This window comes from Puma concolor, chromosome B2 (assembly GCF_028749965.1).
Source record: "Puma concolor isolate L17-30 chromosome B2, mPumCon1.1.hap2, whole genome shotgun sequence".
In the NCBI taxonomy this organism is placed as follows: Eukaryota; Metazoa; Chordata; class Mammalia; order Carnivora; family Felidae; genus Puma; species Puma concolor.
Window position 1 is genome coordinate 21038348 of NC_141671.1, and position 23905 is coordinate 21062252.

Below are 23905 nucleotides of genomic sequence, written 5' to 3' on the forward strand. Positions count from 1 at the left end.
CAGCCAAGAGTCCATGTGAACTTTAAGATTTGACGTCTCCCACAGAAAATGTGGCACGGAAAGTTTCACAAGACTTGTCCTGACTATTCTGTTAACTCATAGAAAGATTCTGGTTGTATTTGCCACCAGGGGGGCAAAAGGACTTAGGCGAGCTTTCCCAGCCCTGGGTCTCCTGACCAGGGTGGCCCTCCTGCTCAGCAACAGGGCCCGAGCTGGAGGCAGCCTCACGTTCTGCTTCTGAGTAGTCATTTTAGAGGCTAACTGTACTTTGCCTTGGAAGAGGTCTACTCTCTGCTGTATGAGGAGCGGGATTAAGTTGGCCTCCAGACCAAAGACTGAAGTAGGTGGGGCTGGCTGGGTCAGGGCTGACACAGGCCAAGTCACTGCCAATACCGGCGTTCTCGCAAGCCACGCCATCCTAGGTGTTAAGCATTCTTAACTGTCACACTCGAAAATAAGCACCCATCGGACTAGGCTCCCTTAAGATAATGTACCTGTATGTTCTTTGCCATCGAGTTACCTCTCATAATCCCTCCGTCTCCAACACTCTTTGCCCCACTTCCCATGCTCGGGGGGTGCGGGCAGTGGACACACAGTAACTGGTGGTGGGAATCTGATAAACAAGACCACTTCTGCTGTCTGCGGCAGAAGACAACAGAGCAGGATCTCGGCCAACCTCTGCCTTAAAGGAAATCTTTATTAATTATGTATGGTTCACAGATGTTCTTTTAAAACCCCAACTTTCTAGAGAAGCACAATCCTCATGAGTGGCTTCAGCTTTGCATCATGAGTCTTGTATTAAGAGAAAATCCAAGTGGTACAATTTGTTTACACTATGATACTTTCTAAATAAACTCTTTTAAAAAAAAGAAAAAAAAAGTCTGGTCTTTCCTTAAATGTTACAGCAAAACAGATATAAAATAGACAATAAATTATAGTTTCTATTTACAAAAAAGCTGTAAGTGCAAACAGTTTTAGATCATAAATGTATTATTTAATCAGTTTAGTATGAAATTGGCTTCCTAGTACATGATTGTGAAAAAGACACTTTAAAAACATTCTACGATTTCATCGGCGTCTTACTTTCTACAAGAGAAAATGGGATTCGGGTTCATGAGGGCATGCCCATCCCATTCCTAGCGGCTGGGGGCTTCCTTCCTCATTTTGTTTCCTTTGTTGCTTCTAACCCCGTGACCTGGCATGCTGTCCAGTAAAAGGCAGACAGCCATTTTACTGAGATAGGTGAACTATTGAAGCCGACATTCCCGAAGTGAATGTGCTTTTCCAAGAGCCGTTCCACAAGAGAAGAGGCGCAGAATGGCTTTCACATGTTATACGGTTAAAGTGACGGCTGTCAAAAATGCTTCTGGCCCCCTGTAGCCTCACCGCAATGCCCAACTCGCCCCACTTACGGTGTTAGCAGAGAAAATAGCAAATGTTGGGGTGGGGGTAGGGGACCGAGGTGTGGAAATGACATGGTTTGTTGGACCGAAATAAGTATATTTTCACACCAACAGTACTCCAGCACAAATGCTAACGGCAGTGACGGAGACAAAAGGCACTTCCACGCAGCCCTGGGGACGACCCAGGCTGTTGATCCTACATGAAACCAACTTTTCTGGGAATGAAATCTGTGAACAGAGGCATTTCCCCCCAGTTTCCATTATCTGTAGGTCTCCCTTCGACAAACACTACAGAACAGGTGGATACTTTAGCCGAGAATACTCCTTTTAAGATTATTTTCCCTATTTACTGTTAAACACTAATGCCACAAATAGCTTGATCTAAAGCTAAAACTAATTTCAGTGGGCTCTTTTTCTTTTGTTGGGTGTGGGGGGGGGGGGATACTTCAAAGTTATGTTTCTTTAGTTAACCAGACTTCATACTGCAGACATCCAAACTCCATTTCCTATAGACCAACAACTACTCACGTTATTTACTGTGTGAGCGAATTATTAACGAGGCCCTTTACAATCTTCCGTGGGCGGTAAGGCACCAACCAGCACTGAACGGCTTCGAAGCCTCGCCTCCCCCCTTCGCTGTGCTTCTGAATGTTTGTTTTTAAGGCAGACGTCATCTGGGAACCCAAGGCAGCATCTGTCCCCAGCAACTGGTTTTGAGTTAGTGGCATCCACAAGCTCTGACGACCATATTCCTGTATTTTTTCAAGATGACGTTGGAGTTGTCATCAAAGTAAAGAACCGAGATGGCATTCAGTTTGGTCGGTGCACAGCACGGTTTGGGGACATACTCAGGATTCATAAGGTGAACCTGTTCCAAAACAGAAGGGGAGAGGCACCGTTAGAAGCCATACCGGACCCTGGCTGACTCCTACCTATAAAGCGAGGTGGGGAGGGCGCCTGGGTGGCTCAGTGGGTTAAGTGTCCAACTTCGGCTCAGGTCATGATCTCACAGTTTGTGGGTGTAAGCCCTGCGTTGGACTCTGTGCTGACAGCTCAGAGCCTGGAGCCTGCTTCGGATTCTCTGTGTCCCTCTCTGTCCCTCCCCCCACTTGTGCTCTGTCTCTCTTAAAAAAAAAAAAAAAAAAAAAAAAAAAAAACAACATAAAAAAATTTAAAGTGAAAAGGGTCCCCAGGAGCTCACCAGCGTCTGCACGATCGCGTGGTTTGTGGCGTTCATGTGTGCGTTGAGTGGGAAGGAGCATTCTCCATCACAGTAATTGGCAGCATAGCCCTTGGGTGCGATGATCCAGTCCTTAGTCGAAAGCAAACGGACATGACGTGATGAGCATACATTCCTTCTATCATCTGTGTTCTTAGTAATCCTGTGAGAAGGTATTCCTCACGTAGCACAGCTACGCAGACCAACACAGGGAGGCCAAGTTCACATTCAAGTGGCAAAGCCAGGATGTGAACCCGGTCTGTGGCTCCAGAGCCCTCGCTCCTTCCACAGCCTGCAGGGCCTTAGCTGCTGCCCACCTGCCAGACCGGGAAGCACACAGGTGGTTGGCTGTCTGCACCTGGTCCCCCCCCCCAGGGGCCTCGAGTATGCCCTTCCTCATAATGCCACCTGCGTACAGTAAATGGTATCTCCTATCCCTTGTCACCAAGGATTTGCTCATAAACTAGTGGTGGCTCTCAGCTGTGGGGCTCAGCCTTTGTGCGCCTCTAGATAGTTCAGGTGAGTCAGTTTGTAGCCATTGGAGAACTGTCAGGGCAGTTTCTCCAATGCTTTCTCAAAACACAAAATTGGTGGGGCGCCTGGCTGGCTCAGTCAGGAGAGTGTGCGACTCTTGATCTTGGAGTTGTAAATTCGAGTCCCACATTAGGTGTAGAGCTTGAAAATAAAATCTCACACACACACACACACACATACACACAATTTGTTTAAATGCCCAAATAAGCACACGCCTTGTGGACTTTGCAAAGAATGGGCGAAGAACACTGGGGACGGTAGTATGGATCCTGAGGGACACAGAACTTAGCAACCAGGCTCCCTGGGAAGGGGGGGCTCTTGGTGCACAAGCAGGCCCGGCCCTTCCTCTGCCTTATTCCAGAAGCCCAGACATTTGGAAAGGCTCCCAGTACCTTCACACAAGGAGTCGCCTCAGCCCTAAAGCTCAAAGTCTTTGATGGTAGCTGCTCCATTAAGATAGGAAAGGGCTGCTGTGAAGGGACCTTTGTCCGCCTTGCTGTCCAGAAAACTCACCTGCCATCCCAGGTCTTGGAAGCTCACGTAAAGCTCATGTTTCCTGCAGGCTGTTTTCAACTCACTGCTGTTATAATCTGTCGGAGGAGATCAGAAGATGCACCCGTTAACCCACTCATTCTTTCATTTGAAAACATACACCGGGAGGGGTTGCTGCAGCCCAGGCCCAGTACGGGGCTCATGACAGACGTGAACCTGGCCCCTGCTAGACACAAAGGTGGTCACCAAACAGCTCCATCACGTGCCTGGTCGCTTGGCTGTCTTGTTCATGCCATCTTGTTCACGCCAGGGCGGGTGCCGGGCACACTGGCACACAATGTGTAATTATTGACTTGAATGGATTCTTTCAAGCGACAGATGATCGTTGTGAGCCCGTTATGTGCAAGGCCTACGGACAGAGTTTACAGATGCCCCCAGACCCCCCTTGGGCTCCTGACCTGGAAGGCACTGTATTCACAGTAAAAGCCACACCCAGGCAGGGTTTGCTATCATTCAAACAGACACAGTCCTAAAACTGTCCAGGGGCTGTGAGGACAGCTGGGTCAGGAAAGCATCCGGAAGGAAGGGTAATGGAGCGGGGCCTAACCAAGAGAGTGTCGTCAGAGTGAGAGAGTGACAGAGAGAGAGAGAGAGAGAGAGAAAGAGACGCTGCAGCAGGAATCACTCTGGCACTGGTACCTTGCCTCACTTCCAGCGCTGAGCCCTTTGCACCAAAGCGCTGACTCTTAAGACAGGAAGCCCTGTGAGAATCTGCTGAAGTATCCTACCTGCCCTGTGCAATGCGGGAGCCACGGGCCTGGCCTAACCTAGAAGAAGGGGAGGGCCTGGATTTGTTTCGGTTGACTGGAACAGCTCTAATGTGACATGCCCTCTGCTAGACTGACCGCGGGAAACAGGAAGAGAGGTTACACAAGGCTTACATCCTCCAGGAACTTAGAGAATCTAAGGGGCAGTATGAGACATGTACACAAGTAACTCCAATACAGAACAGCATAGACGCTCCAGGCAAGTGCGGATGGCAAATCCCACTGGGAGTTCGGAGAAGGGTCAGTTATCAGGAGGAATAAAATGGGACATGAACGGCCTGGAACACCAACCACAAAGATTGGGACTTTCTACCAGAGGCATTAAGTAAGACTGTGAAGGGTTTTGAGCCAGGGAGCGCCATGTTCAGAGCTATGATTCTACAGGATCAATCTGGTAGCAGTGTTCCAGAGAGATGAAAGGCAGGACTCCGGAGAAAAGTTCCTAATCTAAAATGGATTTTGATGGATGCAAGAGCCTGAGGTCACTCACATGCCTGTTTTAATCACATGAGCCAGTAAATTGCCTAATTGTTTAAAGCCTATTTGAACTGGGTTCCCTGTTAACTTGTGCTTCTGGACAGCTTGGCCCAAAGTGAGACAGGTCACGCGAGTTTGTAAGGGGAAGAGACAAATGGTACTGACTCCACTCAGTCACCTACACTGGGAGGAGAGAGAGGCTACCTTTTTGAGGTGATCTGCTAAATTCTAAATTTTTTCATGCTCCCTACCTGCCTTTTTCACTTTGCAGAACAACTCTTGCTGTAATTTCAAGTACCTGGGAGAACTGAACACAAGGCCATGCTGAAGGGAAGTCTTCACAGAGAAGGGCACTGAGGGCTCTTGCTTAAACACACACACACACACACAAACCACCATTACCAGGCAAGACCAAACCTCCTGCTGAAAACAATCCCTCAAGAAAAAAATCAAGCACACAAAGGAATAAATTATCCCTAAAGTTAGAATATAAGAGAATACACAGAGACCACAATAAGAGTAGTCTCTGAGTGAGATTACAAAAAAGAATACCTAAAATAATGGAAGAAATAAAGAAATAGAAATGCTACAGCAAAAACATTATGGAGAAAGAACATGGAAAAATGATAGGTGGATGTGAAAGAACAAAATAGAACTTTATAAAACCAGAACCATTGAAGATAAAAATGAAATGGATGGTTTAAACATCAGATTAGACACAACTGAAGACAGGATTAAAGAACTGAGCAATAAATTTGAAGAAATTTCCCAAAATATAGCCCAGAGTGAAATGGCTCAAAAATAGGACTCTCTTCCTATAAAGAGATAATGGAAGACAGAATGTAAATTCCAGTGTATTTCTAGTAGGAATTTCTGAAGAGAATAATGGGGGAATAATATTTGAATATATAAAGTGTCGGGGTGGGGGGAGGATTTTCTAGAAGTGAAGAAAACCAAACATCTTTATATTGGAAAGGCACAATGAATCCTAAGCATAGTAAATAAATTCCTGTCTGGCCACATGTGGTGAAACTGTAGTATATTAGATGCAGAGGAATGCTTAAAAGCAACCCAAAGATAAAAAGAAAATAATCCACAAAGGAACATAAGGTAGATGGACAGCAAACTTTTTTTAAATGTTTTTTTGAGAGAGAGAGAGAGAGTGCACGAGAGAGCAGGCATAAGCAGGGGAGGGGCAGAGAGAGAGGGACAGAGAGAAAGAATCCCACGCAGGCTCCACACTCAGCGTAGAGCCTGATGTGGGCCTCGATCTTACAACCATGAGATCATGACCTGAGCTGAAATCAAGAGTTGGATGCTTAACCAGCTGAGCCACCCAGGTGCCCCATGGACAGCAAACTTCCTAGCAACAAAAATATACAACATAAAAGGTTTAATACCATAAGAATGATGCTGTCAACCCCGAATTCCATACCCAGCTATGGTGTATACTTCTCGTTTGGGCCACCCAGCTCCCAGGTTCACCTCTCATTTGGAATGAGATGGGAATTCACAGACAGGTGAGAATCAAGGCCCGATCCCCCACAAGATAGCTCCTGCCTTTCTTCCCTGGCAACTGAGTACAGGCTCATGACTTCATTAATGCCAGGCAGATGCCCCGACCTGTGAGAAAGGGACTCCAAGGGAAAGCCAAGAATGGGCAGGTTGGCAGCCATGTGTTCAGGGTAATGGCATTCCAAACCACACTCTCCTTGTGACTAGGTCTCAGCTTCCTCACTGGATTCCCTGTGTTTGGTTGTAGGTTGGAGGAGTTCCTGATACTCTTACATTAGTTTGCACTTTGATTAGAATCTGTTTCTCTTCCATATAGCCAAGAAGGGCCTTGACTAGCTAAATTATTATTCCACGGTTAGGGGATAGGGAGTGCAGGGTGCAAGGGAAGTGACGGTCACTATCTCATATGGGTTGCTGAGACTGTCTTTCCATTCACATGTCTTCTAAGCAGAGACCTGCAGGCATATTGGGAGTAAGGCAGGAAGCTATTTGGGGGAAGAATAACCTGCACGGTGAGAATGACAAATGCAAAGTCCCCGAGGAAGCAGCCTGGCTGGCCTATCGTAGAACAGCCTGGTGAGGGCTGCTGTCTGTTTAGTAAAAACCCATATCCTCCATCTACCCCCTGGGCACACAGCTATTGGACATTTCCCACTGCAGTTAGGTGTAGCCATGTGCCTAAGCTCTGCCCACGCACTTGGGGAGAAGGGGGGGTGTGCGGCTCCCAGGCCTGGGCCTCCTGGGTGCACATTCCTTCCTTTCCTGCCAGTTTTGAGCAGGGGTCAACCTTTTGAAGACTCCAAGGCTCTGGTTCTTTGTGCTCCTGAAGGTTTCTTGGGTTAGATGCTAAGTTATATGATCTTCCTACTTATAGTCTCAGTCTGGAGTTTTCCCCACCCAACATCAGTTGGCCTGTGTCCCCACAAAGTAAACTTCCCCCCAAATGCCTTCTCTGTGCTGGGGACCATGATCTCTCCAAAGTCAAGCTTGGAACCGTTCGCCATGTGGAAGGCAGAGATTTCTGGGATACTTTTCCTTCCCAGGTTGATGAACATGGACAGTATAATATAATATAGAATATACATCCTGGCAGAGCTATAAAAACCATGAAATCTCCTCATAGTTCCAACTCGTGGGTCCCTAGATAGGCTCAGGATGAGGGCCGGCTGCCAGAAAGACCAACCATGATGTCATAGAGCAGGACTCTGCTTCTCTACCTTCACCAGTAGGTCTGTCTGTGAGCCTCCTGCAAATTTGACTCTCTCAAAGCTCAACAAAGAGAACTTTCTCCGTAAGAACAGCTATTTCTTTTAGAGCCAGACACTGGCATTTTTGTTGTTAAGTAAAGATTGGGGCCGGAGAGAGGAAAGGGAGGAATTCAACTCTCCTGTTTTTCCTCCTACAGACACTTTCAAGCCACACTTAAGTTTCCTTATAACTCCATGTTAAGTGCTGGCTGAGAGTGTATAAATATTTGTGAAGGTCAATGCTCCTCAAAATACTTGTGTCTGCCACTCAGGGGTCAGTGCCCTGGGTTCTGCAGTGGAATTACACTGCCACGCACCATTTTGTTTGTTTGTTTGTTTGTTTGTTTGTTTGTTTGTTTTTAAGGACTGAGAGATTGCAGAAAAACATTCTCCTGCCCTGGCCCCTTGATATTTGTTTAGATGAATGGTCTGGACAGGCCCAGTGAAAGTTCATGCAGTAAATTCTCAGTGGGAGAAAGGAAGGCAACATGACTTTGTCCAGATGGGCTCGCCAATCAAGGGGAAGGCAGAAACAAGAAGCCATATTGCTGGACAGAGGTAACAGACAGACAAACAAACCAAAGCAACAGACCCGAGGCTGACACAAACCTCCCCAAGGGCAACAGTCCTCTGTCTGATGCATCGTGAGACTCATCAGGGAATTCAAGCCCTCTCTCAGACCCTCAAGCCAGGATCACTGGAAATGGGTCCCCTGCCACCAGGGCTATCTGGGCATTCTGGCATGCAGATGTGGCAAAGGCTGGTCTGGGAGGTGAGACACATCTTCAAGGAATCTAGGTTTCTCAAAGTTGAACACATAATGTGAAATCTGTCTTCCATTCATCCCAGGGGATTCTTTGGCCTAGAGCAGAGGGCAGGGCAAGTGCCCAGCAGCCCAGCTAGGATTCTGGCCCAGCCAGACCAGGCCCAAGGGGGTTGTCCTGAGTACCGTGGATAAGCAGGGCCCAGCCATAGATGGGTTGGGGCAAATAACTGTCACCAGGTGACAAAATCTACCAATCATAAAAGCCCCCAGGATTAATTTCTTTCATAACCAGAAAAATGTAGCTCCCTGGTCTACTTTTATTTATTTTTTTTTAATTTATTTTTTTTTTCAACGTTTATTTTTGGGACAGAGAGAGACAGAGCATGAACGGGGGAGGGGCAGAGAGAGAGGGAGACACAGAATCGGAAACAGGCTCCAGGCTCTGAGCCGTCAGCCCAGAGCCCGACGCGGGGCTCGAACTCACGGACCGCGAGATCGTGACCTGGCTGAAGTCGGACGCTTAACCGACTGCGCCACCCAGGCGCCCCCAGGTCTACTTTTAAATAGGAGAGAAACATTTTCCCTCACCACACATTTCCTTCCTTCCGAGAGAGAGTGCGAGTAGGGGAGGGGCAGAGAGAGAGGGAGGCAGAGAGTCCAAGGAGGCTCTACACCGTTAGCACAGAGCCTGACACGGGACTTGAACTCACAAACCGTGAGATCGTGCCTGAGCTGACATCAAGAGTTCAGATGCTTAACCAACTGAGCCACCCAGGTGCCCCAGCCCTCACCACACATTTTCAAGCTTTAAAAGCTTCAGATGCCCCACACTGGGAGAAGGGGGGAACCTTTAAAGACCTAAGACAGCCCTGCCCGTTTGCCCCCCGCAAATGAAGATCCTTGGGCAAAATCTTCCAGGCTCTGTTGTGGGAAAGGCACCGTCCTGGTCGGAAATGAGGACGAGCAGAGCGGGGCTGGGGCAAAGGCCAGGCTCCCACACACAATGTGTTCTCCATAAGCCTCCGTTCTTCCCATACTTTGCCGAGTGACACCTGCATCTCTTCCAGGCCTTCTGGGCCATTAAACCAGTGGCACAGAAAGTGTCATGTCCATGCCCAGTGGCCAGGGCCACCCGTTTTGCACTGTGGCTGCTTTGGAGTAGTCAATCTCCCAAGCCTCAGGTGTGTGTGTTATTCGTCGATCTGGGTAGTGCAGGAGCCAGGTGCACCGCGGAGGCTTTGGGGGGAGGGGCGGAGGGCAGCACAGAACGAGCTCTATGGAGGTATGTTTCCTGGAGTCCAGGCTGATGGGCAGGAGGGTAGGGTGACACACGTCTCGTCCCGGCGCTTCAGACACCACCTCATTCCCACATCCGAGAGTCCTGCTGGGAGCGGGTGGGGGTGGCTGTTTCCGTCTGGATGGGCCACTGGAGGCCGACGCGGTGGGTCCCACCACACGCAGCTCTTCGCTGACCCACTCACTTGTCCTCGGCCCCCGCTTCACCTTCCAGTGCCTCTCTCACCTGGACAGCTATGGCCGGACTGCCACGGCCTCTTCGGTTCTGGCTGGCCGCTCTGTCTTCTCGGCTTCTGGCCCGCGGCCCTGACACTCAGTTTCATTGGCGACAGCCTCTACTCCCCGACCTTACGTTCCATTCTTCCCTGTGATGCCTGAGGGGCGGCTCACCTACAGACAAGAACTAGTGGGACTAACGGGGGCCTGGGTGAGCCCCTGTGACAGTGGGGGCCACCACTGCCTCACAGGACACTGCAGGGAGACAGTTCTCTTGCTCAGCACAGTGAGGACAGGGTGCTTCTGACCCACTGTAAGCAGCCAGCTGGCCTGGCACCTCCTCAAGGCATCCGTGTCCCTAGGCAGTGGCCATGTGTACCACATGTTTGTTCTGTCCTGAACACAATGGTCACATCCCATACACCCTAAGGAGGACATCCAGCATTCCTTGCTGCCCCCCGCCACCCGTCCCCAAAAAGCCATGAAGACAGTAAAGCACAAAGGAGCTGTAGGAGGGGAGAGCTTGGGCCCCACCACTGGCTTATTTCTGAAGCTGATCGGCTACATGGAGTGAAATGCAGGCGTCCCAGGCACCAAAGATCAAGGGATTCTCAGGGGAATGAGTCCTGGATGAGAAGGGAAGGGCCCAGCAATGATCCTGACTTCCACGGCAGGCAGCGAGTGGGAAGGGTGGGGACCATCGTGCCAAAGTGGGAGCCATGCAGCCAGCCGGGTCCCAGGTGTCCAGGCAGCCTGCCTGCCATCCTTTCCAGTGCCAGGAGAAGAGGACAGGAGAGAAACAAAAGGGAAGACATGGAGAGAGGAGACAGGCAGACCAGGGACAAGGTCAAGGCAACCACACGTAACCAGGTGAGTGGGAAGGAGGGAAGCAGGCAGGTGGCTGCCACCCCGGCCAGGGCTTCTGCACAGGGCTGCTCAGCAGTGGTGGGCTCACCCCACAGCTGTTGTCCCTGCTCAGCAGGCTACACACCTGGCAGGGGCTGGGGACCAGGTGGCATGCCCCACACTGGGTTCCCCGTTCTTCTGAGCCCAAAGAGTCTTCCCAGAAGAAACCCGTGTTTTAAGTTATTTTTAATGTTTTATTTTTGAGAGAGACAGAAAGAGAGAGCGAGCGAGCATGACTTGGGTGGGGCAGAGAGAGAGAGGGAGACAGAATCGGAAGCAGGCTCCAGGCTCTGAGCTGTCAGTGAAGAGCCCAACATGGGGCTCAAACCCACAAACTGCAAGGTCATGACCTGAGCTGAAGTCGGATGCTTAACTGACTAAGCCACCCAGGTGTCTCAAAACTGGTTTTTCAGAGAAACAATTGACTACTCTTATCTCCCTCCTCTCCTAGAATGACAAGGGCAAGTATAACATTAGCAGCTGTTGAAATGGCACGTTGGTCTTCATTGATCTGGCTGCACCTTCCAGATCGCCCAGCCTTATCAGCCTGTCTTAATCCAAGAGTCTCTGGCTCTCCCTCCCTACCCCACCCCTCCAATGGAATCAACCTGGCCATTAAGAACGTGCTGGAGGAAGCCCAGCTCCTTGTGGAACCACACTGAGATCTTGATCTCAGGTCTCAGTAACGTCACAGAATGTTGGGGGGCAGGGAGCTTGATCTTCAGAATCTAGACTTGGTTTACAACCTGGATGGTTAGATTGAGAGTCAACAGGGAGGTCCCATTCTTCTGGGGTGCTGGAATCTCAGCCTCTCCTGCTTCATTTAATTGGGGTGGACTTTGGCCTACTTTCAGCCTTTATCTCGATTATCAAAGAATGTGGAGATTAACTATCTTGAAAACAGACACAGGCTTCTCTTCAACACTGAGCATGAACACTAAGACTCCCTGTGCTTTCAGCACCTCTGCTCTCCATGTTCCCTCCTAGACGGAGTCTCCTGGCCCCCAGGACCTGCCCGTGGGCTTAGCAGGTCTTGGTGGATCATTCAGGTTTTTGCAGCTCCTGTTTATGCTTCTTTATTATTTCCCTTCAGCACTGCTGGCCGTTATTACATTCCCATGGGGTAAACCTAAGGATGGGGTAAAGGGGAGCCTATCACTCCTTGATAACTTTTACCCAAAGGGACTTCATGGTAAAGGAGAGTCAAGTATTATAAATATGGAGTTTGAAATGACTCTGTTGAATCACTAACACCATGCCTGTCGGCCACAGCTGTGAAGAATTAAGACTTGATTTCATTTTAGAAAGTCCTGAACAGGCCTGTACTTCTTGACCAAGACATCTGGAAGCCAAGCCGCAGGCCCTAAAATTTTAAGTTGAGATCAAAATGACAAATTACAATTCCCGATTCCTTTGAAGAACCATAAACAGCTAACTCAAAGCCCTGACCCACGTCCATTCTTCTCAAGCTTTGGATGGCCACAGAGGGTCAGCCCACTCAGCTGTGGCATGCCAACCCCCAGAAGCACATGAGGAGCTAGTGGGGACACCTGCCAGGAACTAAAAGGCCAAATAAATATTGATCTGTAAGAATGAGGCCCTCGGCCTGCAGACCGGAGTTCCTGGAGATCTACAGCAAGATTTCACAGTCATAATAAAGTACCCAAACCACTGTTTTGCAAGTGACGCAGTCCGGTTACCTTGCTTTTATGCTGGATGCACACTGAATGGTCCCAATCAGGAAGTTCATGAGATACAAGATATGAACTATCAATGAGGTCAATGGCATATCTATAATGTACCAGAGCCACATTTCCCCCCAAGGATCCTTAAAGGCACATGTCTGGGTGGGTTGGAAAGAGAAGAAGAAAGGACTCAGAAATGCTAACTGGTAGCATCTGAAGCAATGAAGGACTCATTCCAAAAGACAGACAGGGTCTTGAGGAGTCGTTGATTCACAGATGGTTGGCAGAGGTGCATGGCAGCGACAAAAACATGAGGATTAAAGAGGCCTAAAGGTCATCTAATTTTACATAAATTGTTAAAAGTGGCAGAAGAGTTCCCACACTGTCATCTGCCACAGCAAAGCACAATTCTAAGTCACAGCATTGGCAGCTAGTGGGTTGGCGGGGCAAAAAACCTCAGACTCACCAACAACTTCTCCCTCCTCAGTGATGTCTTGGAAACATCCTGGGAAAATTAGCTAGGTTGGTATCTAGAATCACCACATGGATCCATCCCTCAAGGCCATTTGTTCATGGCACCAGTAGTGAATTGGCCAGGTGTTGTCACAGTCCTCCAGTAGGTGAAATAATGAACCCCAAGAAAAAGCTACTATAAGAGAGGGTGAGGGGCAGCAGGTAGAAAGACCAGCACACGAGAGAAGGAACTGGAGGGTAGGGTGTCACAGAGCAGTAGGCTGGGAGAAATGGAGGCTGAAAACTGCCAAATTCACTGGAATTGCCAGTAGGCGGCACAGCGTGGCTCGGACCAGCACTAGTAAAACATGTGTAAAAGTGATAAACAATGCTGTCCAGATGATGTCCAAGCCCACTGGAGAGGTGCGACACAGCCAACATCCATCATTCATTTGGAGCAGACAGCTGCAAAGAAGCAAGGGCAAGTGAAAACCATCCGGGAGCCTTCGATCCAAACCCACGCTTCGGTGCGTGTGTTTGCAAAGTCTGGCTTGAAGGCCAAGTACAGATGTCAGAGCAGATTCCGGTGGGCGGTGGGGAGGAGGTGGATGGGGCTCTTGGCCTTTCCCTTGTTGTGGACTCGTCCTACTGGCCCAGGCATCTGCAGCTCTGTTCCAAAAATAGCCACAGATTTCCCTGCCATGTTTCACCCTGATGACAGGCAATTTGATGGATTATGTTAACTTCTTTGCCCAGATGCAGGATGGTCTCTGATGGGCTTCCGGTGGTGGTTGTTTCTGTGGAGTAATATTAATTCCTTGGGAGCACTCTATTGAAGAAGGGGGGCAGCAGAGGCAAAGTAATCTCTCCCTTCAAACTTCCAGAAGATTTACAAAGGGAAAATCCTGCCTGGAGTCATACCAGAGACCACAACTTTTTGTCTCAGTGGCAGCTACCTGGTTCAGGAAGGTCCAGCAAGACATGAAGGTTTAGTCCCATGGTGGCCTAGAAAAAAGGACAGTCCAACTGGATGGCCCATTTCTCTGGGTAGCAGACCATCTTTGTGGAATTCCCTTCTCCAGGAGTGACCTCTTCTGTTATGTATCTGCTCCCATTAATAGCAGGGATAAATGAAGAAAATGTTAAATATATAAAGTAGCACTTGAATGGGCCTAACCTGAGCAATTTCTCGAACCAGCTTGAGAGGGCCTTTGAAGACAGTAAGAGGGAAGGAGAATCCTTCTTAGTCACACTCTCTTGGGGGTTGTCCTTGGAACAGGTGAGGCCAGAGGCACTTGCTGTGAACTCTCTCATCCTACTACCACTGAAAAGAGTGAAGCGTGTTTGCAAGTGCTGGGTTGGGAGGTGGGGGGAGGGAAGACCAAGACAAAGCAGATATACTTGCCTGTTATTCCACATTTGATCAACTTTAATACTCGTATTTAATTGCAACTTATCAAATTGAAAAAAAATGTTGAAAGGGACATGGAAAAGAATAATTGGGTGACATTATGGAAACCCAAATCAGAGACCTGTCTTCCCAATGAAAAACTCTGGCATGTGTACTTGGGGGAGGGGGTGTTGAATAAATCAAGTGAAATTTCAATTTTAAAAAGCAATCAGCATTCCCAGCGCTGCCTTCTTGTCTGGGGTCCCAGTACCAAAATGGAGTTCATTCATTAATTGAAGCCTAAAACACTGAGATGATTAACTCTCTTTAGCAGGCTTCCTCTGAAGCGAATAAAGAAAAGCAATCATTTCTTCTTTGTGTTTTTTAAAAACCCAACCCTCACTGTTTTTAGTGATAAATACAGGAACACCCATGCTGGGCAATGCTTCCAAGAAACACCAGGAGGACAAGCAGGAAAATGTCACGTCACCCTGGGTGGTAGGTCCTCAAAGCCCCACAGCTAAGTTGCTGGGGAGAGAAATGGCTTATTAAGTCAGACTCTAAAATGAAGACCATTCCTCCCAAAGAAAAGATGAGTACTCTGGGAAGTTGCATGAACTCTTTGTGGCCACTGATGAGGACACTTTTAAACAGTCACCTGGAGGAAGTAATGAATCTTCCAGAACTTTTTTACATCCTTCCCAACGATCCTAACATATGCTCTCAGAACATACTTCCCACAATTGGAGGTAACTAATCTTTGAGTATTATGGACCAAATCAAACACTTCTCATTTAATCCCAGCAAATCTACCAAGTGTTAAGCATCCCCACTTAATGGATGAGTAAACTGAATCTGGAATGGATTAGGTTTGCCCAAAGTCAGTCACAGGGTAGTAATAAGGGAAGCAACATCTCCGGCTTCAAATCCTACCGCAAAAGTTCAACTGCATGCTTGAATCCTGGGCTGGCTCAACAGCTTGAGGAAACCCAGAACTTACAAGCCTTGGCTTTAGAGTAAGATGGATCTCTGCTGGAATTCAACACTTACTAGCTATGTGAACTTCAAAACATTGAAGAGTGGACTTCCATACCACTTCCCAAAAAAAGGCACAGCACGGTGGGGTGGGCATCTCTGAAGGACCACTGAATTGACAAGTAGTGGTGTCAACTGACTCTCAATTGACTCTCACCCTTTGCACCTGCCCGTTCGGGGCAGGATGGAGCTGACCCCATTCTCTAGCTCCAGGGTCAAGCACATGACCTCAGCCTGGCTATCTACTAAGCTACTGTGAGAGAGACATTCTCTCCTGAAGCAGAGGTAACCAAGGGTGATAAAATCCTGGAGCTGTTGGTTGCCTTCTTTACCACCATGTTAGAGATAGTCTTTCTAAGAATGCCACCAACAAGGGAAAAATTGAAAAGGAGAAAGTAAGACTCCTAACACCATGTGAGCCCATGATCCAGCCATGCCTAAAGCCAGAACCCTCAATTTCCCAGTTCAATGAACCAACGAAACCCATCAGAGAAGGCTGTTTGAGCTGACTTTCCATCACTTTCAGCCAAGAGCACCAACAAATGCAAGTCCATTTTCTGCAACTATACAAAGTTTGCTTGTGCACCACAACCTCCCAGGTGTCATGCAACTAGAAGAAAACCTAGGTGTCCTCAGGATTTTTACGTGAATGAAAGAAGACTTGGAAGAAAAAAAACCAGAAGGATGCTTTTCCAGAAAAAGAGACTCTCAGGAGGTCTTCAGCCTGCAGACTCAGTACCTGGATAACAAATGGTCCCTTCTGACGGCCCTAGGAACCCATCCAGATAATTGGTGGCTGTGATGAGGCACCTCTGGGTTTCTGTATTTGCCACGCAGAAGCCATGCGACGGCTAAAACCATTGACACGTCCTTGTTCTCGCTGAGGCCCAAGAGCCAACTAGGCTTCCTGAAAAACCAGGCTCCACCCAAACCTACCTGAAGCGCTGGAGACCCGTGACACGTCCTGTGACTGGGTGGAGCGATTGCGGCTCTGCTGTCGGCGCCGCCCAGGGGCTGACCTTGTGGTGCGCACATGGACCTCACTCACTTTGAAGAAGGCCACCATGAAGGGCTGCTTGTCATAAGGGCCGTCTCTGCCCACCAGGCCTGCGGCTCGGGGGTTGATGTTGAGTCCTTGAAGGCAAAGCACAGCGCACCTGTCTTTACCCATGGAAACTTGTTCCTGCAGCTGTAGACCTGAGCTTTCCTGGCCACCCAGGTGCCAGCCACAAAGAAGGAGCAGGAGGGAAGAGCACTGTGCACTCTCAGAGCCCTGATGACTCCCCTCAGATGGGCAGAATCAAGACACTCCTTCCAAAGTTCCATGAATTAGAGCCAGGGGTGGTGTGAACTCCCAAGGCTTGCCCATCCCGGATAGACTTCCCTCTACATGATCATTCTCTCTTTCTGATGATATAGGTCATAGAGTCTCTAACCAGTGAGGTGACTTCACAGGCAAAGTGTGCCCAGTCTGGGACCTGATAATATAAATCTGATCAGATCTGATCATATAGATCATAGAGTCGCCAACCAGTGAGGCGACTTCACAGGCAGAGTGTGCCCAGTCTGGGACCTGCATGAGGACCCTGAGCTGCTGGGCTTTGGTGCTGCAGGAGAAGAGGGTGCTGGAGGGGTTCTTGTGCAAACCCACCCAACTGTCAGGAGGTAGACTAGGCTCCCCCCCTGCCTCCACGAGCTGTCTTCCCATTGTGGCTCCTGGAACTCAGACCACCTACTTGTATCTGGAGACCTCAGGGACAGGTTTTGCTTTTCAATAGCCGTTCTGAGGGAATAGTCAGTGAGGTCATCTTGGAGCCGTGGTCCTGACTGTAAACCATGGTTCTACCATAACTGTTACAAAGGAGACGAATGAAAAGTGTTTGCCGATTTGAGCAAACTTACCATCCCGAGTCACCACGCTCAGCTGAAGCCCCATGTTGTGCTGTGGGGTCACGACCCACAGGTTGCTAGTGGCTGTGATGTCAAATTCCAGCCAGCCTTCTTCTGAGGCCCACACCACGCGGGTGTCCAACAAAAATAGGTCAGAGTCTCTGAAAGAGAGAAAAGACAGCGTGGTGAGTACCACACCACCTTCTTGGCCCATCCTCTCTGTCCTGCCTTGGCATTAAAGTGAAAATGCCAGCATCGGATCAGGTTCACCTAGGAGACACTGCATACAGTGCCTACCATGGTTCTGGCTCACACACACAATACAATCTGGAGACGGATATCTGCTAGGGCACTTCAGAGAAAGGAGTTTTCTCCCAAATATAGGTGGACCCCTCAACTTCATCAAAGGCCTTGCTAGGGCTGTTCATGCCAAGTCTTTCTCTGAAATAAGGGAGGGAGGGAGGGGGGGAGGAGGAAGGGAAGGAAAGGAAGAGAGGGAGGGAGGGAAAGGAAGTCATATTGTTGCCTCCTTTATGGCAAATGAACTCTAAAAAGAGAGAAAGGGGGGCATGAAAAAAAGAATTAGGAAAATATTAAAATCAAGATTCATGTGAGCAAAAAATGAAAAAAGTTGTGCTTTGTTCATTTTTTTTTTTTTTGTAAAATTAGGGCATGATAATCTTCACATGTTAGTTCCCGTGAAATAATGAGAAACAAGAAGCCACATCGTATCTATGAGTAATCATTAGTCCCTTGCTTTTAATTAAGGCCTGTGAGTGGTCCTTGCTGAGTGTGGGGTCTTTCCTCGTGTGGACAGTACAGCCACGGGTGTATGTTGAGTGATTTTAAAGTTCATCCCAGCACAGCTGTGAGCCATGGCTGGGGTTCTTGTAGGCAAACTCAGAATCCATACCCAGGGAGTAGTTTTATATATGTATCTCTGTCTATCTATACATATGGACATAATTTTTGCTTACAGTTTTCAACTAACATAACCCTAGGAATTGTGGGAAGGTGGAGTAAGGGTTTCTTCCTTCTCCTGCACACGTCGTGATAGAGCAGTGTTAAGGGACAGTCCCCTTCATGTGTTTCAGGGACATGCTGAATCTGAGTTGACATCCCAGGATCACTGGCACGAAATGGCCAGGAATTCCCATGACAGGGAAGGGGAACCACTTTGGCCATGGAAAGATTCAAATCTCCTGGTGCCATATTTTACAGGATAGAAAAAGGACTAGAATTAAATACTGAATTTAAGATTAGTATCACAATACTAATGTCGTACACCAAAATTGGTTATAAAAGGCTTTCATCCACTTTGCTTTCCTTAACAACAATCCTGAAAGCTAGCAGCATATCATTATATAGCTGGGGAAACGGAGACTCAGATGTGAGGTTTCAGACATACAGCTAAGATCAAACGCTAGTAAGTAAAAGAACTGGCTAGCAAGGGGCGCCTGGGTGGTTCAGGAGGTTAGGCATCAGACTTTAGCTCAGGTCATGACCTTGCAGTTCATGTGTTTGAGCCCTGCATCAGGCTCTGTGCTGACAGCTAAGAGCCTGGCACCTGCTTCGGATTCTGTGTGTGTCTCCCTATCTCTCTGCTTGTGCTCTGTCTCTCAAAAATAAATAATTGTTAGAAAAAAAATTTTTTAAAAAAGCCTAGCAAGCAAGAAGAAAGCAAACAGATTCGGAGTTTTCCATACTAACATGCTGCCTTCTGAGATCAATATGAAAGACCGCCTGTGGCAAATGAATAAAAGGCATTTCTATCCCATCAAATATCTGTGAGGCCAGTGAAAATGTCTAAGTTAAACATTTTAGATTTCTGAGGGGAAACAATTTTTCCTGTTTACATGGCTTAGAGTTAGAAGGAAGTTCTATTGTCATCTTTTCCAAGCTTAAAACAGTAGGTAGAGCTAAAAGTAGTTTACTCAGCTGCTGACCAGGGTCCGCGGGGGGCCACTCTTGGGCCTGCCATCTTTAAAGCGCTCTCCGATGTGCATGTGTCATACCTCCTGTTGACAAATTACCCCCCAGGACTGAGGTAACTGTAAGCAGGGAGATGGGGGTGTTCATGGAAAACAGCAAGAGGGGAGTGCAAGTCCAAAGCTTTGAAGTGAAGATATAAAAAGACATAAATTCTGATCTAGAAGGTTGGAGAAGACCCTCATCCAGAAATAACACAGGCGCTATGGACAGCAATGTGGGAAAATGTCCCGAAGGCAGCATGAGACGTGTCCATGTCAGAGCGGCACCCTCGAGGATGAAGACATAGTGAGAATTTCAGGGTGCCACGCTGCCCCTGAGGCGAAGGGGGTCCGCTGTCACTATCTACAGAGCTTCGATGACGGACCTGGCAAACGATTCTTAAGGCCTTGTAACAAGGATGCAGAAAACCTCAGTCTGGGACAGGAGTGTGGCAGAGATGGTACGAAGAGCTAGAATGAACTTTTATTTTGAAAAAGTAGGGTTTATAATAATGGAAATGGGCCTCTATTACAAGAGAAAGCAGGATGGGACACAAGTCCATTGTCCACAATAGGAGAGAAAGCAGAGAGGAGAAAAGGAGAAAACATGAATCAGAAACTAAACTTGGGGTAAAGGGGGAAGGTGTTGAGGGGAAGGATTAACAATCATGACGTGGAAAGCATGAACTCCTCGGGGTTAGTGGAGACCCGTGGACACAGGGAGCCTGACGTTCTCTCCTGACTGCTCCAGAGTCACGCCGGGTCCCCGGGCATCTATGATGTCTCTCCACCACCTTCCCAGGCCGTGCAGTGAGAACGCTGGTCCTCACTGCTTATAAGACCAGTGGCATACACAAACACAGCCTGGCAGCTGAGTCCAGAAAGATGGAAAACTCTGTGGCTCACCAGCAGTGAGGCAGCCTCAAATTCAGATGTTCTTTGAATCTACGATGCCTGGGTCCCATGGGAAGAAGGTGAGCTAGAGCATGCGCTTAACATGATGGGACTAAATGGACAAGGAACAACAACTATTCACTGTGTGCTTTTGATATGCAGGGTGCACCCAGAGCCTCTCCTTTATTCCTTGGGGACCCCGAGAGGCAGGTCCTATTACTATCTCTCTCCTACAGCTGAGGGCATGGAGCCTAGAGAGGTGAGGTATATCAAAAGTCACACAGGTATTAAGTGGGGTGACCAGAACTTACAATCAGAGCCCACACTCTTGGCCACCACATATCTCAAAAGCAGAGTCAAGAAAAGCACAGGGCCCAGGTTGAAAACTACTGCACCAGGGCTCAGAATAAGGTAAGGGTTCAAATCTACTGCACACCAATGCCAACATCAGCTGGATGCAGAAACGTGTTAAGATACTTGGAGCTGGCATGTGATCAGAAATCACGAGCAGGTTCTCCTATCAAGGCCAGGGAGGAAGAGGTGAAAGGTGCACACAGGAAGGGACCAAGATGGCTGACATCTGCTGAACTCTAGGGACCTTCTCAGTCTTACTCTACTCTTCTTCCCACGCACAATATTCTCTGTTTAGACTGAGAACACTACTGACACATATTCACCCAGCCAGGGTGAAAAGTTAAAAAAACAAACAAAAAACAAAAGGAACAACTTCATTAGCTCACCCTCAGTGTTTCCAATAACTCAGGTATTTAAGAGATGCTATTTGGGGCGCCTGGGTGGCTCTGTTGGTTAAGTGCCTGACTCTTGATTTCGGCTCAGATCATGATCCCATGGTCCATGGGATCGAGCTCCAAACTGGGTTCTGCGCTAACAGCACAAAACCTGCTTGGGATTCTCTCTCTTTCCCCCTCTCTCTGTCCCTCCCCCCTTCACGCTCGCTCTAGCTCTCTCTCTCAAAATAAATAAACATTAAAAAAAAGACATTATTTATGGCAAGTCAATGAAGTGGGTCAGGTCTCACCAACATCTATTTACTTTTCTTCAATGACATATAACCTTCTTAAGTCTTCTTACTATAAAAGTGTAGCCTCAGGGCCGTTGGGTTGGCTCAGGCTGACAGGTGTCCAACTTCAGCTTAGGTCATGATCTCATGGTTCATGGGTTCGAGCCCTGCGTCGGGCTCTGTGCTGACTGACAGCTCAGACCCTGGAGCCTACTTCAGATTCTGTGTCACCCTTTCTCTCTCTCTGCCCCTCCCTAACTCGTGCTTGCTCACTCTCTTGCTCTCAAAAATAAATAGAAATATTAAAAAAAAATTTTTTAAATACAAGGATTCCCTTCTGAATCTTATCTAAAACATGTATAACCAGTGGATAAAGAATCCTAGGGTCTGGCCAAAGTGACTGCCATTAAAAAAAAAATATTTTTTTAATACAAGGATTCACTTCTGAATCTTATCTAAAACATGTATAACCAGTGGATAAAGAATCCTAGGGTCTGGCCAAAGTGACTGCCATGACTGGACTATTTGGACTTCTTACTTGGATGACTGACATACTCAAGTTAATACACCATGAAAGAAGATTCTGAAATGAGAGAGAGACAATTTTGAAAGAATTTACTGGGGCGCCTGGGTGGCTCAGTTGGTTGGGTGGCTGACTTGGGCTCAGATCATGATCTCACAGCTCGTGAGTTTGAGACCTGAGTCAGGCTCTGTGCTGACAGCTCAGAGTCTGGAACCTGCTTCGGATTCTGTGTCTCCCTCTCTCTCTGCCCCTCCCCCTCTTACACTCTGTCTCTTGGTCTCTCAAAAATAAATAAACATTAAAAAAATTTTTACAAAAATAATTTACTGCCTATTTTGTTCTCTATCAACTCACAGAACCCCATGTTTCATGCTGAATATGCATTCCATCTTCAAGGATACAATAATTTTATTCTCAGTGTTATCTAACCTGAGGGAATGAGTTTCCTCATACTGTGATCATCCTGGGAAAATTAAGTTCTTAACAATTAATAAGCCTAACAAGAGATTTCTAGAAAATGTAGAAATTTCTAGAAAATTTCACAAATTCACCTTGGGGCTAGAGTTGACTGGCCAGCAAGTCACTTGCAAAGACTTGTGGAACTAGTGTTGATGGGCAAGGTGACCTCTACGTGGTCCCTCCCATTGCACAGCCTCCAAAGCACCTGCCCTTGTAGGTGACACTCCGTCAGGCTGAGAGGCAGACCCACGGCGAACACAGTGGGTCTCTTTCTTTTTCACCCCCAGGGAAGAGCAGGAAGTATCTGAGCTCCTAGTGGCCAGCTTTGGTCTTTCCTGACAAATGGCACCCATTACAGTCATACTGCCCTGGACAAGGTGCAACTTTGCTTACTACTCACCATTTTACTAGAAATATTCTTGATAAAGTAGAATTTAGATGTTTGAAGCAAGCAGATTTATGAAATATTTGATAAGGTGAGCCTGTGGTCTTGTGCCTTTATTTGTTCAGAACATTCCTCTACCTATGTCTAGACTTAATGGTAAACTAAGATACGAAACGACATTCTTATAGTGATGAACTGACTTTATATGCAATGAGGTGAATTTAAACTTCAAAAAGAATGGAAGTCAAAAGCCAATCATTTTAGAAAGTGAGATAGTAAAGCAGCATTTTTACTTTCTTCTTACATATCATATATAGAGGATTATGTTTAAACTTTTATCACTAAAAGGACAGAAAAGAATAGGATATTTGAAAACAGCCCTACGAATCAGCGTAAACTGCTACACACACATCAATTTGAGTAACAAGGGTGAAGGCACATTATTATTATATAATTATCTAAGCTGTCATTGATTTTATGCCACTTTTTATTAACTAATTTTCACCTCAAGGACTAGCATGGTATAAAGAGATGTTTCAAATGGCAAAGGCAACTTAACTCTGTATGGAATATTCCATCTTCAACAAATGAATACAAGTCACTTTGCTGACAGAATATTAACCTAGCTAGCACTTACATGCTGTTTACTACCTGAATGCTTTTACACATGCTAACGCCTCACAACCACCATAAGAGGTAAATGCCAGGGATACCATCACAGGTTTACAGATAGGGAAACTAAGGCACAAAGAGGTTAAGAAGCTTGCTCACAGTCATACAGCCAGTAAACGTAGAGCTGGGATTTGAACCCAGGCAACTTTGTTTCAGTGGTGCACATGCTCTTAATCAATCATCAGAGCGGTGGTTCTCAAGTTCAGCTGGCTTCCTGTTGGAATCCCCGGGAGAGCTTGTTAACACACAGACTGCTGGGCTCACCCCCAGAGTTTCGGGGCATGGGGCCTGAGAACTTGCATTTCTAAGGTTCCCAGGTGATGCTGCTGATCTGGGAATGACACTGTGAGAGCCACTGACCTACAGCATAGTCCCCCTCCCTTGAATAGGACTAGCATTACCTTCACATGCTTTTTAGACTTAAGGTTCAAAGCTAACTGCTCTCGAGAGTTCTTGCTCCTCTCCTTAAAACAGTACAAAGCAAATGTAGAATGCTCACAGAGTAAATGTTTGATTGTCTTTATGGATTGGCCTTACCCTCAGGGAGTTATCAAGTTAGCCTAATAATCAGAATCACAAGCAAGATCAAGTCCAAAACAGCGGTATCATTAGAAGGCCCACTTCTCTGTG

The 23905-nt window shown here is 47.5% G+C and overlaps 1 protein-coding gene across 1 annotated transcript in view; it reads right to left on the reverse strand.

The window, feature by feature from the left end:
* Window positions 1-679: 679 nt before the first annotated feature.
* Window positions 680-23905, reverse strand: part of BMP6 (bone morphogenetic protein 6) — a 159256-nt gene continuing 136030 nt past the window's right edge. The window contains exons 3-7 of the mRNA XM_086706326.1: window positions 17364-17512; window positions 16398-16595; window positions 3670-3746; window positions 2605-2715; window positions 680-2271 (exon numbers count right to left, since the gene is read on the reverse strand). Of these exons, the coding sequence (XP_086562452.1) occupies window positions 2122-2271; window positions 2605-2715; window positions 3670-3746; window positions 16398-16595; window positions 17364-17512 (685 nt within the window). The 3' untranslated portion in view covers window positions 680-2121. The remainder of the gene's footprint in view (window positions 2272-2604; window positions 2716-3669; window positions 3747-16397; window positions 16596-17363; window positions 17513-23905) is intronic.